This window comes from Pleurodeles waltl, chromosome 1_2 (genome assembly GCF_031143425.1).
Source record: "Pleurodeles waltl isolate 20211129_DDA chromosome 1_2, aPleWal1.hap1.20221129, whole genome shotgun sequence".
Classification (NCBI taxonomy): Eukaryota; Metazoa; Chordata; class Amphibia; order Caudata; family Salamandridae; genus Pleurodeles; species Pleurodeles waltl.
Genome location: NC_090437.1, coordinates 487,422,532 through 487,439,339, shown reverse-complemented (window position 1 = coordinate 487,439,339; position 16,808 = coordinate 487,422,532). Strand labels below are relative to the sequence as shown.

Here is a 16,808-nt window from a genome sequence, read left to right as displayed (position 1 = left end):
TTGGGTAAAATACAGGGGGTATCTCTAAGATGCCCTCTGTGTGCATTTTTTAATAAATCCAACACTGGCATCAGTGTGGGTTTATTATTCTGAGAAGTTTGATACTAAACTTCCCAGTATTCAGTGTAGCCATTATGGAGCTGTGGAGTTCGTTTTTGACAGACTCCCAGCCCATATACTCTTATGGCTACCCTGCACTAACAATGTCTAAGGTTTTGCTTAGACACTGTAGGGGCATAGTGCTCATGCACATATGCCCTCGCCTGTGGTATAGTGCACCCTGACTTAGGGCTGTAAGGCCTACTAGAGGGGTGACTTACCTATGCCACAGGCAGTGGGAGGTTGGCATGGCACCCTGAGGGGAGTGCCATGTCGACTTAGTCATTTTCTCCCCATCAGCACACACAAGCTGGCAAGCAGTGTGTCTGTGCTGAGTGAGGGGTCCCTAGGGTGGCATAAGACATGCTGCAGCCCTTAGAGACCTTCCCTGGCATCAGGGCCCTTGGTACCAGGGGTACCAGTTACAAGGGACTTACCTAGGTGCCAGGGTTGTGCCAATTGTGGAAACAATGGTACATTTTAGGTGAAAGAACACTGGTGCTGGGGCCTGGTTAGCAGGGTCCCAGCACACTTCTCAGTCAAGTCAGCATCAGTATCAGGCAAAAAGTGGGGGGTAACTGCAACAGGGAGCCATTTCTTTACACAAGCCCCCCCCCCAGCCCACAGGCCAGGAGACTCAGCCAAAGCTGGGAGAGTCTTCCTAGTCTGTCAGGCGAGGAAGAGTAGAGGAAATAGGCTGGTTTGTTGCAGGGCCTACTCTGCCTTACATCCTCCTGTTCAGGTCATTCCCTCTGGGGAACTGACCCACTTCCACAGTGATAGGACCTAGTCTGAACTGCCTCTTGTCTGTGCTTTTTATGTCTTCACCCATTCTCTCTATTTTGGGGTTAGAGGTATCCACCTCTGCTAATCTTATCTTAGCCAGGGTCACCCCTAGCTTACCCAAAGAGGTTACCCAGAGCTGGAGTAACCCCACCATGACCAACAGGGTCAGGGGGCCTAACTTGCTATTTGGCATGGGGTCAGACCACCATGCCAAGGATAGTGCAGCCATAAAGGCTAACACCCAGCAGAGGCCACTGACAGCTATCAGTGCCCAGAACCACACCTTTAGCTCTTCACCTACAAGGGAAGGGGCTAAGTTACAGGCTTCTTTGGGTTCAGGGTGCCTGTCTGCTGTATTAGAGTGGGGGGTTACCACATCTTGTAGTAAACACCCTTCTTCCACTCTTTCTTCTGTTAGCTGAGGAGCCACCCACTCAGGCTTAACAGTTGCCTGACTAGCCAGGACTTCTTGTGGGTCAGGTTGGACTTTATCAGAGCCACTTTTGGAGTTCTCCCCTACTGGAGCAGAATCTCCTTGGCTTGCTGGAACCTTGGCTAAAGGTTGTCCACCTTTCCTACTCTGTTTCCTTTTCTTTTTCTTCTGGGGCCTACTTGCATTTACTGCAGAGGCAGGCACTCCAGAATCCTTGGGAGAGGACTGGCACTGGACCAGTTCCTCTCTTGGGCTCTGACTAACCTCTGGGTAGTCATTTCCAAGGAGACAATCAAGGGGGAGGTCTGTACTGACTACCACCCTTCTCCAGCTAAAAGTCCCACCCACTTCTATGGGCACAAAAGCCACAGGCCTATCAGTGACCCTGTCTGGGCTAACTCTTACTCTGGCCATCTCACCTGGGATGTACTGGTTTGAGAACACCAGCCTGTCATGCACAATAGTGTGACTGGCACAAGTGTCTCTCAGGGCAGTGGCTGGGATTCCATTCACCAGTAGGTGGTGGAAGTGTCTACTTCCCTCTGGAATCTCCAACTCACCTGTTGGGCCCTTTTTCCAGTTGAAGGCTATGAAGACCTCCTCATCTGAGGAGTCATCCCCAATGGCTACACTGGTCACCCCTGGGATTTTGCTAGGGGGTTTGTTTTTGGGACAAGAAGTGTCCTTGGTGTGGTGCCCTGTCTGTTTACAGTTATGGCACCATGCCTTAGTGGCATCCCAGCTCTTACCCTGGTACCCACCTTTGTTTTGGGTTGTGTCTCTGGGCCCACCCACCTGGTCTGGTTTTTGGGGGCCTACAGGGGACTCTTTTTCTTTGTTTCTAGTGTCACCCACTTTCTCCTGGGGAGGCTTTGTAACCCCTTTCTTTTGGTCGCCCCCAGTGGAAGTTTTGGTTACCCTAGTCTTGACCCAGTGGTCTGCCTTCTTTCCCAATTCTTGGGGAGAAATTGGACCTAGGTCTACCAGATACTGATGCAACTTTTCATTGAAGCAGTTACTTAAAATGTGTTCTTTCATAAACAAATTATAAAGCCCAACATAGTCATACACTTCATTTCCAGTTACCCAACCATCCAGTGTTTTCACTGAGTAGTCAACATAATCAACCCAGGTCTGGCTCGAGGATTTTTGAGCCCCCCTGAATCTAATTCTATATTCCTCAGTGGAGAATCCAAAGCCCTCAATCAGGGTACCCTTCGTGAGGTCATAAGATTCTGCATCTTTTTTAGAGAGTGTGAGGAGTCTATCCCTACACTTTCCTGTGAACATTTCCCAAAGGAGAGCACCCCAGTGAGATTTGTTCACTTTTCTGGTTTCACAAGCCCTCTCAAAAGCTGTGAACCATTTGGTGATGTCATCACCATCTTCATATTTAGTTACAATCCCTTTGGGGATTTTCAACATGTCAGGAGAATCTCTGACCCTAGTTATGTTGCTGCCACCATTGATGGGTCCTAGGCCCATCTCTTGTCTTTCCCTTGCTATGGCTAGGATCTGTTTTTCCAAAGCCAATCTTTTGGCCATCCTGGCTAACTGGATGTCCTCTTCACTGGAGTTATCCTCAGTGATTTCAGAGAGGTTGGACCCTCCTGTGAGGGAGCCAGCATCTCTGACTATTATTTTTGGAGTCAGGGCTTGAGAAGCCCTGTTCTCCCTAGATAGGACTGGTGGAGGGGATTCTTCCTCCAGTTCACTATCCTCTTCCTCTGTGTTATCCACAGAGGGGTTGGCTCTATCATACTCTGCCAACAGCTCCTGGAGCTGTGCTTTGGTAGGTCTGGAGCCCATTGTTATTTTTCTTATGTTACAGAGTGACCTTAGCTCTCTCATCTGGAGATGGAGGTAAGGTGTGGTGTCGAGTTCCACCACATTCACATCTGTGCTAGACATTATGCTTCTAAAAGTTGAAATACTTTTTAAGAATCTAAAACTAGTTCTAGAATCTAATTCAAACTTTTACCAAACTTTTAAACTCTAAAAGAAAATGCTAACAGGGACTAACACAAGGCCCTAGCAGGACTTTAAAGAATTTAGAAAACTTTTCAAATTGCAAAAATCAATTTTTAATGACAATTTTGGAATTTGTCGTGTGATCAGGTATTGGCTGAGTAGTCCAGCAAATGCAAAGTCTTGTACCCCACCGCTGATCCACCAATGTAGGAAGTTGGCTCTGTATGTGCTATTTCAAAGTAAGGAATAGCATGCACAGAGTCCAAGGGTTCCCCTTAGAGGTAAAATAGTGGTAAAAATAGATAATACTAATGCTCTATTTTGTGGTAGTGTGGTCGAGCAGTAGGCTTATCCAAGGAGTAGTGTTAAGCATTTGTTGTACATACACATAGACAATAAATGAGGTACACACACTCAGAGACAAATCCAGCCAATAGGTTTTGTTATGAAAAATATCTTTTCTTAGTTTATTTTAAGAACCACAGGTTCAAATTTAACATGTAATATCTTGTTTGAAAGGTATTGCAGGTAAGTACATTAGGAACTTTGAATCATTTCAATTGCATGTATACTTTTCAAGTTATTCACAAATAGCTATTTTAAAAGTGGACACAGTGCAATTTTCACAGTTCCTGGGGGAGGTAAGTTTTTGTTAGTTTTACCAGGTAAGTAAGACACTTACAGGGTTCAGTTCTTGGTCCAAGGTAGCCCACCGTTGGGGGTTCAGAGCAACCCCAAAGTTACCACACCAGCAGCTCAGGGCCGGTCAGGTGCAGAGTTCAAAGTGGTGCCCAAAACGCATAGGCTTCAATGGAGAGAAGGGGGTGCCCCGGTTCCAGTCTGCCAGCAGGTAAGTACCCGCGTCTTCGGAGGGCAGACCAGGGGGGTTTTGTAGGGCACCGGGGGGGACACAAGCCCACACAGAAATTTCACCCTCAGCGTCGCGGGGGCGGCCGGGTGCAGTGTTAGAACAAGCGTCGGGTTCGCAATGGAAGTCAATGAGAGATCAAGGGATCTCTTCAGCGCTGCAGGCAGGCAAGGGGGGGCTTCCTCGGGGAAACCTCCACTTGGGCAAGGGAGAGGGACTCCTGGGGGTCACTTCTGCAGTGAAAGTCCGGTCCTTCAGGTCCTGGGGGCTGCGGGTGCAGGGTCTTTTCCAGGCGTCGGGACTTAGGTTTCAGAGAGTCGCGGTCAGGGGAAGCCTCGGGATTCCCTCTGCAGGCGGCGCTGTGGGGGCTCAGGGGGGACAGGTTTTGGTACTCACAGTTGTAGAGTAGTCCGGGGGTCCTCCCTGAGGTGTTGGTTCTCCACCAGCTGAGTCGGGGTCGCCGGGTGCAGTGTTGCAAGTCTCACGCTTCTTGCGGGGAGATTGCAGGGTTCTTTAAAGCTGCTCCTTTGGATAAAGTTGCAGTCTTTTTGGAGCAGGTCCGCTGTCCTCGGGAGTTTCTTGTCGTCGTCGAAGCAGGGCAGTCCTCAGAGGATTCAGAGGTCGCTGGTCCCTTTGGAAGGCGTCGCTGGAGCAGAGTTCTTTGGAAGGCAGGAGACAGGCCGGTGAGTTTCTGGAGCCAAGGCAGTTGTTGTCTTCTGGTCTTCCTCTGCAGGGGTTTTCAGCTAGGCAGTCCTTCTTCTTGTTGTTGCAGGAATCTAAATCTTTAGGTTCAGGGAAGCCCTTAAATACTAAATTTAAGGGCGTGTTTAGGTCTGGGGGGTTAGTAGCCAATGGCTACTAGCCCTGAGGGTGGGTACACCCTTTTTGTGCCTCCTCCCAAGGGGAGGGGGTCACATCCCTAATCCTATTGGGGGAATCCTCCTTCTACAAGATGGAGGATTTCTAAAAGTCAGAGTCACCTCAGCTCAGGACACCTTAGGGGCTGTCCTGACTGGCCAGTGACTCCTCCTTGTTTTTCTCATTATCTCTCCTGGACTTGCCGCCAAAAGTGGGGGCTGGGTCCAGGAGGCGGGCATCTCCACTAGCTGGAGTGCCCTGGGGCATTGTAACACGAAGCTTGAGCCTTTGAAGCTCACTGCTAGGTGTTACAGTTCCTGCAGGGGGAGGTGTGAAGCACCTCCACCCAGAGCAGGCTTTGTTTCTGTCCTCAGAGAGCACAAAGGCTCTCACCGCATGAGGTCAGACACTCGTCTCTCAGCAGCAGGCTGGCACAGACCAGTCAGTCCTGCACTGAACAATTGGGTAAAATACAGGGGGTATCTCTAAGATGCCCTCTGTGTGCATTTTTTAATACATCCAACACTGGCATCAGTGTGGGTTTATTATTCTGAGAAGTTTGATACTAAACTTCCCAGTATTCAGTGTAGCCATTATGGAGCTGTGGAGTTCGTTTTTGACAGACTCCCAGCCCATATACTCTTATGGCTACCCTGCACTTACAATGTCTAAGGTTTTGCTTAGACACTGTAGGGGCATAGTGCTCATGCACATATGCCCTCACCTGTGGTATAGTGCACCCTGCCTTAGGGCTGTAAGGCCTACTAGAGGGGTGACTTACCTATGCCACAGGCAGTGGGAGGTTGGCATGGCACCCTGAGGGGAGTGCCATGTCGACTTAGTCATTTTCTCCCCATCAGCACACACAAGCTGGCAAGCAGTGTGTCTGTGCTGAGTGAGGGGTCCCTAGGGTGGCATAAGACATGCTGCAGCCCTTAGCGACCTTCCCTGGCATCAGGGCCCTTGGTACCAGGGGTACCAGTTACAAGGGACTTACCTAGGTGCCAGGGTTGTGCCAATTGTGGAAACAATGGTACATTTTAGGTGAAAGAACACTGGTGCTTGGGCCTGGTTAGCAGGGTCCCAGCACACTTCTCAGTCAAGTCAGCATCAGTATCAGGCAAAAAGTGGGGGGTAACTGCAACAGGGAGCCATTTCTTTACAGTCACATACAACACATAGGTTACTGGTTTTCCTGCAACATAAGCAATAGTCAGGTAAACATTACTAAAGGAATGCACATGTCATAGTACCATCATAAATGTACATAAAAGGAACATCAGGGAACGCATGGTAACTCATGAAAACATATCATCATAAATGCACGTGCGATAATAAACACATACTCATAAATGCCCATAACAGAATCATCACTCCCAAACATTATCATGGGTGAGCATTACATGACACCTCACCAAGAATGCATATGGCGCAATAGGCACATAATCATAGACCCAGACAGTATTATGAAGGGCACTAAGCAGGCATGTGAATACCCCTATACGCTATTCTCACCCGAACTGATAAGTCTAATCGGCCGTTCACCCCAGGCGCCACACCAGGAGTAATGGGGGTGCAAACCCGGATGTCCGTGTCCCAATCGTGGAACTCTTCTGCTTTGATCCTCATGCAGTAGTTGCAGGTCTAGTGACCTCCGTCCAGGGTTGCCACCCCGGCCTGCTATGTGCTACAAAAATGCAAGTGGGGGGGGGAGAGACCCAGAGGTAATGGGGGACCTCTGATGAGATTTTCCATCCTGCGATACTCCACAAAACAAATAGGGGGGGCAGAATTAATGGGGGACCTCCGTCGAGGTTGCCACCCTGCCCGCGATTTCCAAGACAGTGAGAGGGGGCCTGGCGGTAGCGAGGGACCTCCGGTGAGGTCTGCTCTCACCTAGGCAGCCGCTCTCCTGCTGGACAATGCGCCCACGCCTGACATGGTGTGCAAGCCTCCCTCTCAGCCTTCCTAGGCCGTGATGGTGAAGGCACCAAAGTAGGGGCCTGCCTGTGCCCCGAGGGCACTCTCCACAGTGCTCTTCGCCCCAGGGGCACTCTACAGAGCGTGATCGCTCCTAGCTTTGTCTTCCTGTGTCCCGGGGGCCCTCCGAGAAGTGCATTTGGACGCGCTAGTTCAGCCTGGGTCGTGGTAGTGATAACTCCCTCGGGGAGACGGCAGAAAGCGCTCCAATGCGCGTTAAACAGATAAAGCCAAGCGCTCCCCCTGCGCTTCACCCAGGAAGCGCTTTAAGCAGCACGCACTATGCTCCAGCCCAGGAGTCTTCAAACATAGTGCTGTCCTCATGCTTTTAGTAATAATAGGGCACGGGAACAGGGGCCACAGCACCCAGCCCCTGGAGACAGCTAGTGGGAGCACAGACACCAAGCAGGCCTGCACAAGGGCTTCCAGTCAGTCACAGTTCCTCCTAGTGACCCAGCAGGTCACATGTGAGCACAACAGCAGCAGTCCAAAGGGGGATCCTGGTGAGTCCCTCCATCAGCATTCTGTGTCCAGGTCAGTTCTTCAAGAATGTCTCCAAGTGTCTCTCTACCATGGGGAAATCCTCTGTACTTGTGGGAGAAGAGGTTCCGACCAGTTCCAACAAGTTCTAGGAGTGTTCCCTCACTCCTGCAGCACAGGCTCCAAACATCAGTTGGGATTAAACAAGCCCTTTGTGTGAGGACAGGGCACAGCCTTTACAAATGCAGGTGTGCACCTCCTCCCTTTCTCTCAGCCCGGGAAGACCATTCAGTATGCAGATGCACCTCTGTGACACCTCCACCCTCCCTGTGTACAGGCTGTCTGACAAATATTCACAAAGCCCAATGCACAAAGTCCAGGTGTCCCTCTGCCTCAGACATGGATTGAAGTCAAGCTGCAAAACACCAGAGTCATAAGCACAGAGAAATGCTCACTTTCTAGAAGTGACATTTCTACAATGGCAATAAAAAATCCACCGACACCAGTAAGCAGAATTTCTCACTACCATTACAACCATACCAAACATGCCTATGCTACCTCTCATAGATCAGACAATACCCCCCTAGACCTAAGGCAGGGCATTTCCAATGCAATCCTATGGGCAAGGCAGCACTCACAGCAGTGAGAAACCAAAAAGGCTGTGTCACTACCAGGACAGGCCACACAACCAGGCACATGTTCTGCCTCTTACATACATAGCACCCTGCCCATAGGCCTAGCTAGAGCCTACCTTAGGGGTGACTTATATGCAGTAAAAGGGGAGTTCTGGGCCTGGAAAGTAAATTTAGATGCTAGGTCCCTTTGTCAGTAAACTGCACTTGCAGGCCTGAGACAGGTTTGCAAGGCTACTTCTGTGTGTGGCACAAGCAGCACTGCAGGCCCACTAGTAGCATTTAATTTACAGGCCCTGGGTATAGAGACACCATTGTACAAGGGGCTTACAGGTACACTTAATGTGCCAATTAGGTGTAAGCCAATAATACCAACTTTAGAAGGGAGAGCACATGCACTTTAGCACTGATCAGCACTGATCAGCAGTGATAAAGTGCTCAGAGTCCTAGAGCCAACAACAAAAGGTAAAACAAAAATAGGATGACCCTGCAAAAAGGGTCAGGTCCAACACATATTGAATACAACAGAGTGTAGTGAGGCTGATGAGTGTAGTGAGTCTTTCTTACGTTCCTGTCCATATCATCCTATGGTACCTGCTTTATTGGCCTGAGCCACTTCCTCTCAATACGCAGTGCGATCAAGCAAGTCAACTTGCTGTGCTGTGTCAAGTGGAGAGAGCAGGAATGAGCCATATTTACTAAGATTTGGCACATTCCTCTTCTCTCACTGCACTCAGACCCTGACTGCTGCCTAGTGCCAACGCAGGCACCCTTGCTCCATGGCGCAAGGGTGCCAGCATTACAGGCAGGATTGTTTTTGTGCAGGAAGTCACACCTTGCTGCACAAAAACTCAGAAGGATTTTCCTCTTTATATGTGTGCTACAGAATCCACACATGTAGAAAGAAGAAATAACGAAGAGAAATTAACATATTTCTCCTCACTGTGCCTCTGTTGGGTTGGTGTAGTATTTTGACACAATCCCAGATTCACTAACTTTAGTAAATCTGGAACTGTGTCAAGATCCATGGGTGGATGCTTGGGAACACACACACTACACCCATGGAACGCCTTCCCAACGCAGAGCAAAGCAAGGCAGAGATTTGCACTTCTTTGTGTTACTCTGGATTTACTAATATGCGCAGAACTACTGTGGCTTTGTGTTGCTTAGTAAATCTCACTGAAGCCCTTGCGTTGCCTTTCATGACACAAGGGCAATGCAAGGGCTTCGTAAATCTAGATCAGTATGTGCCTAAAATGAATCCACAGAGCTATTCTGTACACAGTGCTTCAATTACCTCAACCAGCTGCAGGGTGTAACGGTGCTCTTCTTCGCAAAGTGGAAGGTCAGCTCTCAGGACAAGCAGTGCCATGTGGAGTCCCTCGTGGAAGTGACGGAGTAGTGCTGTCTCTATTTCCTGCTTCACCTGCTTCTGACTGAATTGGCTGTGTGGGGCTCCAAGTGTGTCCAGGACATGCACCCGCAAACCCAACTCCTTTCCAAGACGTCTACCAAAGTTTGGCATCCAGCAGCTGAGAAGGCGGCACTTTGTGGTCACAGAACTGGCAGCCAGCCAGCTCTCAAACTCATTGCTGCCCAAAAGGCTGTTCCCCAAAGCACTTTTCCCGCTTTGTGTTCTTCCCAGTAGAAGGAGGTTAACACTAACCTCATTGTTCTCTGACATCCTAATATTTCAGTTTCTCATCCTATGGGAAACAAGACAAAAGACAAAATTATTGTGTGCACATCAGATACTACTCATAGAATGGCAGCTTCTTTATATATTGCTGCGTTTTCCTTTTAAGTTCACGGCTTACGATACAAACTTCATCTTCTAGCTCCTATTCATATTGCTCTTCTTTGAAGTACAGTTGAACTCTGCTATGCTATCTATTCTTCAGTAAAGAGGCAAAGAGGCCCTACTATCAGTTCCTCTATTGTTGTAGCCTCAAATGTTGCTTCGTTATAGGATGTTCTTTCTAGGATTTGGTGGAAATTGGCAACACACACAAAATCCCCAAACAATCCCCAGACTTGTTGGCCTTGCCAATGCTTGTTTGATTATGTTACTGATTTCTTCCAACCACACAAGCTGGAGGGCAGAACCTTGCACTTCACACCCTTTCTGTATAGAAGAACGTTTTGGGCAGTAGATGGTTTGGAAGAGTTTTGTTTTGAAGTGCCAAAGATGACAAATGTTGACAAAGACTTCAGTGTTATTAGAAAGAAAAGTCCAATGGGCATTCCATCTACTGTTGTCAACTTTTTTGCTAAATAAGGTGTCATTATTTTGTTATGTACATTTACAACTAATACCTGGTTATTTCTTCTTCTAAATATATTGGTCTTTGTGGCATTTATTCACACCACAGGCAAATGTGTAGTTTATTTTGAACTACAATATTTGCATGCTTTTTGTCTATTCCTACTCCTACTGATCTAGCAATTGTACTTCTAGTTCTGTCCTCTGGCAAAAAGATTAACAGTTTACAAATCTGAGTGAGTTATGCCTGAGAAACATGCAATTGTGCTACCCCTTTAAACTAACAAAAATGGTTAGCACCCCCTCTTTTACTATGATTAGCAAAATTAGATGTTTTCCTTGGTATTGTTAGGGAATTGCAAACAAGTCTCTAATGGTGGTTGAGAGCGGACGGCACCAAAGAGAAAACAGAACCTGGCACTTCAATGACCAAGAGTTGGATTCAGTGCGATAACATTATCTGGTACAATTACATCATTCCTGTTCCTTGTCACAGTCCGTACATCATGAGGCTATACCAAGCAATGCCAAGTCTTTGACTGACAGCCCTCTACATCTGCACTCAATTCATGTACCACTTATGGCCCTTGTGGGTGTACTTCTTATAAAACATCATAGTTTAGGAAGGAAAGCTGATTGGTCTAATGAAATCTCAAGTCCATTGCCATAGGGGACTGTTACTATAAGGCAATATTTGAGATCATGAAACTAGAGGTAGCATGTGCTACCAACAATTGAAAATACATTGAAGGACCAAAAGGCCCATCCCAACAACTGCACTGACAAGGTGGTACGTCAGTAGGCATACAGTATGTCCACAGATCAACAGTGAAACCATCTTAACAAACAGCAAATCCATATGACCACATGTGGTCAGGGAATCAACCAATTACACACATACCATACTGACTGTGTCACTACTCACTCCCTGTGCTCTTGTGCCACCACTAGGGGTGGACTTTCCAGTGTTCATCTAAGCTCCCTGATCTTGCTCGCTATCTGTATACTGACTTCCGGCCTCTTGCCTAATATTATCATCTTCCCTTTCATTCAAGATCCATGTCGGGTTTTGTGGAACCCCATTTGTTTTTCCTTCCAAAGACTGCTATTCCTAGAATTTCCTGCTCACTGCTTCATCTCCACCCTTGCAGACCAAGGATGATTGAAGGAACCAGCACAACTGTGGATGGCAGGTGGTACCTTAGTCACACCAAAGGCACCTGCTTATTGGTGAGCTCTTTCAAGCCACTTATTCCCTTAGTCCAGGGTTGGTCACCGTAGTAGTGTTCTAGTTTAGCTGATACTGTTTCCAGAGATTACTTTTGTGATCCTTGCTTCCTGAATCTTCACTGATTTGCAGTATTTTCTTGTTCTTTGAGGAAACACTATTCATTACTTCCAAATTCCTAGAATTGGTTGCTTCTGTAGTTTCCCTTTTTGCAGTCTTTGCTTTCCTTTAAATGGTTCCATAGCTCCCAGTTCTCAGTATGTTAGTCTTCTTTTCCCTGCTTCCTTAATTCTGAGCGTTCTTCCTTCCTATCCCTATTCCTTTCCAATTTCCTAGTGTGATTTGTTTGCTTATTTTCTGCCAAGCTTTCACTTTGATTTTTCTTGCATTTTGTTAAGCACTACTTCTCAATTGGCTGCTGTCTGTGGTGTATGTGTAATTAGTTCTCCACCCTTGCTGTTAGCACCTTGTGTGTTCCTGTGTAAGTGACAGAATCCATTACCACGGGTTACTTGGTTGAGTTTACATCTACTTGGGGAATTGACTTAATGTTGCCTTTTATAACATCACTATAGGTATCAGCCCTAAAAACCCAGCTTTTGCATGTTGTCCTACAATTGCTGGCATCGGAGATCGGTTCTGTGTGCTGCCTAGTGCCAATGTAGGCACCCTTGCATCATGATGCAAGAGTGCCTTCGTTATAGGAAGGATAGTTTTGTGCAGAGTGGGACACCTTCCTGCAATAAAAACAATCCGTGTAGGCAGTTTTCTTTTTCTACATGTGCTGCAGAATCAAGCACACATAGAAAGAGGAAATAATGAGGAGAAATATATTTCTCCTTGTCATGCCTCACTTGGGAAGGCGTACCATTTTGATGCAATTCCAGGTTTACTGACCTTAGTAAATCTGGGATTGTGTCAAAATCTACGAATGGATCCATAGGCACACCCATGCTCCACACATGGAATGCCTTCTCAAAGCAGAGTAACACAAGCCAGCGATTTTGCTCTGCCTTGCGTTACTCTGGATTTACTGAGCCATAAAGAGCCACACAAGGTGTCTATGAGTGGCTTAGTAAATCCAATTTCAGGGCTTGCATGATGCAAGGGTAATGAGAGCCCTTAGTAAATTTGCTCCTAAATGTTTAAGGCACCCCAATGGCACACCAACTAAGGCTCTTGGTACAGAAATACCTGTTTAAGCTGCTAGTATTTTTCATCCATTTAGGATGTTTTCTGCAGAGTTGCTAATCTAAGATATTAACTGTGACTATAACCAGGCCTACAATACTTGGGCTACTGTTAGTGCAGGGTATGCAATTCATCAGAGGTAAAATAAACCACTGCATACAACTCCCTAGGCAAATAAAGGAGGATAAACCTCTTCTGGAGCCCACTAATAGTGACTGGAAATCCAAAACTGAAGACCCTTTTATGATCCATTGAATGGGATCCCTGTAGTAGCTTCCTAACAAGCCTTAACCACTTGTTGGACTTCTCTCTGGAGCCAATGCCAAACTGTTTGTTCTTCCTGGGTGTTGCTGCCAATATGCTAACCCATGTGCTTGGGATATGGGACCTTGGAACCATGCTCTATGAAATTTCAGACCCTAGAAACCATATAAAGTGGCCTTGGATGGGTAAACCTGTCTTTAGCATCACAAACAGGTGTTCCTTTTTTGCCTATCATTTTTTTAACCGTTTCTTAAAGTACTTGAGGATTTTTTAACATTCCCCAAAATATAGAATAGTAGCCAAGCCCCCTGCACTATTTTGTGGACAATTTTACTTTCTTAAAAAATTCTATGACTGGAATAAGAATAGTAAATTTGACCTCCCGGTGTCCCCACACTACCTGCTGCCTTGGGGGTGCTTCTCTTGAAATCATAATCAGCAGTCATGAACAGGAAAATATGAATTTCACATCTTGTAGCTAAGAACCTATATTCAGCTGTATCTGCAGCTGTGGCAACCATAACCAGTAGCAAAAAACAAACATGTCCTTGAATACTCACACAATGGAAACGACGACCTGCAATAGATGGACCCTTACACAAGTTGTGTCTGGAAACTAGCTCCTGGAATGTCTAGGTAAATGCTGTTTTAGAATGACGTTAAAAAGTCAGTGAACACATAGCACTGTGTCACCATCAGATCTATGATACAACACTGTGCGACAAGGCCCATCTTTAATATATATTTAGAGTGATGAAAGTGATGGCAGGCAGGTCATTCTGAGAATGACACACCCTTGATGAATCACTGGACCACCAAATAGTCCAGCTCCTGTTTGGTCAGACTGCAGGTAAGCATCCTACTTATATTCAACTCAACCTTTCCCGGAACAGGTAAAGGCAACTACACATGACGGAAAATTTAGGTACCCAGAAGTTGTTACATAAGAGCCATAAATCCATCTTATTTCTATTATTAAAAATATACCTTGTATATGTACACTTGAAGTAAATGAAATACTGATGGGAAAGCTGATTTGGCAAAACTAAAGAGAAAACACTGGTTCGATCTGTTTTGGCAACATCAAGAGATTTTGGTTGGTACTGAGGTTGCTAAGAAATTAATTCTACAGAGATGATGTTTGGACCTAGAAAAACATTCACACATCTATACGTTTAAGATTATGTATGATCTAAAATATATCAGTACAGCTATGGCTTTTATACTGACAGCTGCTTCAGGCAGTATCGCTGTGAACATATGATAATGCTGTGGCCTCTGTACTTGACACTGATGAGTAATCTTGCAATCATATTTTTTAAATATTGGTGTCTTTATAGGGGGTTCTGTTCAAAGCCTATGAAGAATGGAGTTGGTGTGATAATTAACATCTACGATGCGTTTGGGGGAAACCAGCTGTAAGCAAACAAACTGGGACAAGGTGTGCTTGTTTTGTTTTTTTGGTTGAGATGTGACTCAACGTTGAGATTTTAGTTGATGGTGCATCATTAGCTATTCTTCATCTTTCTCACATTGCAATTTCAAAGAAAGAGTAGAAGAACTCAGGCTGTCAAGACTCAAGATATGATTGGAGTAAACCAACCAAGCTCAGGTTGTGCCAAAGTTGAACTCATACTGTTGTAATCCATCTTGTATTCAATAATGTGAATAAACAAAGCACGTTTTGCTTTTTTGGTATTAGGTGCCTTAAACTTTTAAAACAGATCAGAATTCTCTTGTCACAGGTCAGGAAATGTAGGGTGAGAGACTCTACACTGCCCTGTATCCCACGGACCCTAACCCATAACAATAAACTGCTTTGCAGGGATGCTAAAAATCCACATTGCACGGTGTACTGTAAACAGAACCTATACTCTACACTTTATTTGTGGGTCAGGAGACCTCACCACTTCATCCTTCTCCACATTCTCCACATGAAACTACATCTTAGAGACAGTACACCACATCCTAATCACAGTAAATCATTTCATGCATTTCAACCTAGGGAGCCCGCATTCTAGGGACACTAATCCACCACACTGCTGTAAATCCTAAGAACACCATTCATGTGAAACCTGGATCTGGATGACAATCTAGATAGCTAGTTGAGCATTGCAAGGATCAAGCCCTCATTAAGGATGGTATGCATTTCAAATAAGAGGTCATAGAAACATACCTAGAGCCAGATAAGAACCCAGACTATCATGCTGTCTGCCCATTTCCTGACTTTTGTTTCCATAGTAGTTGTGCAAACTGTCTGTTTCATGTTCTGTTAAAGGTTTTCCTTTCCGAGACAGTAGCCTGGTGTAGGTGATGATTAAACAGGTGATGTGGAATTAAACCTTAATAGGTGAAGCTTTCCAAGAATACTCTTGGAATGGTCTGATGACTTTTCCAGAGGGCCCCTCTCCTGCTGTGCTGAGTTTGCCATAAAGCAGAACTCCACACAGAGATAGCAGGAAAACCTGTACAAATGCACTTTTTTTTCTCTGCAGTGCAAATATAGTTCCTCGTGTAGAAAGCCCTTCACACTCCCCTGAAATATAGGGGGGGGGGGTGGTCCATTCCCTTTCCCACCCCGAAATGGGAGTTACTTCAGACCTACTGCATTAATATCTGACCCTTCCCAGGGTGAGAAAGGGTCGACTTGGAGTTTGGAAGTTTGTGGACGTGGCCAACCTCCAAGACATCCCGTGCCTTGGAACGCCCATATCTCGCCCTTGAAGCTGGATTTAAAAGTACAGAGATCATTGCACTGGTGACGTAGATCTCCACAGAGGTAAAGACTTTACGCCTTCTAGGAATTATTTTGTGAAATTCAGGGTAGCATGAAAAAGTACACTATGGTTGTAATTTTGTAAACCTACGTTTACGACCGAATTTATCTTTGTGAATGGGCCCATGTGTTTAAAGACATTGATGTCGCACATAAACATTATTTGAGGCCACAAAATGTCTACATCTAAAACAATAATTTATTTTAAAAAGTATGTATATGATGCTCTTTTCTGCTTCCAAACACAGCCATACCTCCCCGCACCAAACCTATTGTGACATATTTTTAGAGACATTTGTATAGTTAGATTTAATGTCAGTACATGAATTTAGCAAATTTTTCTTTTGTATAGTACTAAATCACCATTCAACAGCACTGTATCTGCCATCAACGTGCAGTGGACCATTTTTATTAATGTGTGCGCTGCCACACGCCCATAGATTTAAGTAATTTAATGCCTGATAAAGTCCAAAATGAAAACAGTACAATTTCTCTACTGCTTACCTTAAATGCTCTCCTCTACAGAACTGCATGCGGACTCCTGCCAGAGACTGTACAATGCGGCCTGATCTTTGAGACCAGGATATTAATGAGAGCCGGTACCACACTCAGGCTGACACGAAAACTGTCCCCGAGTTAATAAGTTACACCGAATAACAGATGATATATTGTCGCCTGTTTTCGTTCCACGGGAGTCAAGTAGCAGCTGCCCACTTTTTCTGTCAAACGACCAACCCTCGCGCCTCCCAGTGGAAGAAATAACGGACACGCTTTGTGTTTACTTCAAACGTGATAGCGCGTGCCAATTATTTGCAACAACTTTATTTTTCGAACGCTTGCTGGAACACTGGGCTCGCGTGACAGCTGACAGCAGAGCCCGCTTTGTCAGGAAGCGTTGAGCATTATCGCGCATGAGGAGCTAACTGCAATAGTCCTGTCTAATCAGCAGCTTTCTGCTATAGGCCGCGTTGCCGCCACG

At 46.0% G+C, this 16,808-nt stretch overlaps 1 protein-coding gene across 1 annotated transcript in view; it reads right to left on the bottom strand.

Moving 5' to 3' along the window:
• The window catches only part of GIMD1 (GIMAP family P-loop NTPase domain containing 1), a 93,778-nt gene extending 77,215 nt beyond the window's left edge, over positions 1 to 16,563 (bottom strand). The window contains exons 1-2 of the mRNA XM_069241208.1: positions 16,334 to 16,563; positions 9,405 to 9,813 (exon numbers count right to left, since the gene is read on the bottom strand). Coding sequence (XP_069097309.1) covers positions 9,405 to 9,791 — 387 coding nt within the window. The 5' untranslated portion in view covers positions 9,792 to 9,813; positions 16,334 to 16,563. The remainder of the gene's footprint in view (positions 1 to 9,404; positions 9,814 to 16,333) is intronic.
• Positions 16,564 to 16,808: the final 245 nt, after the last annotated feature.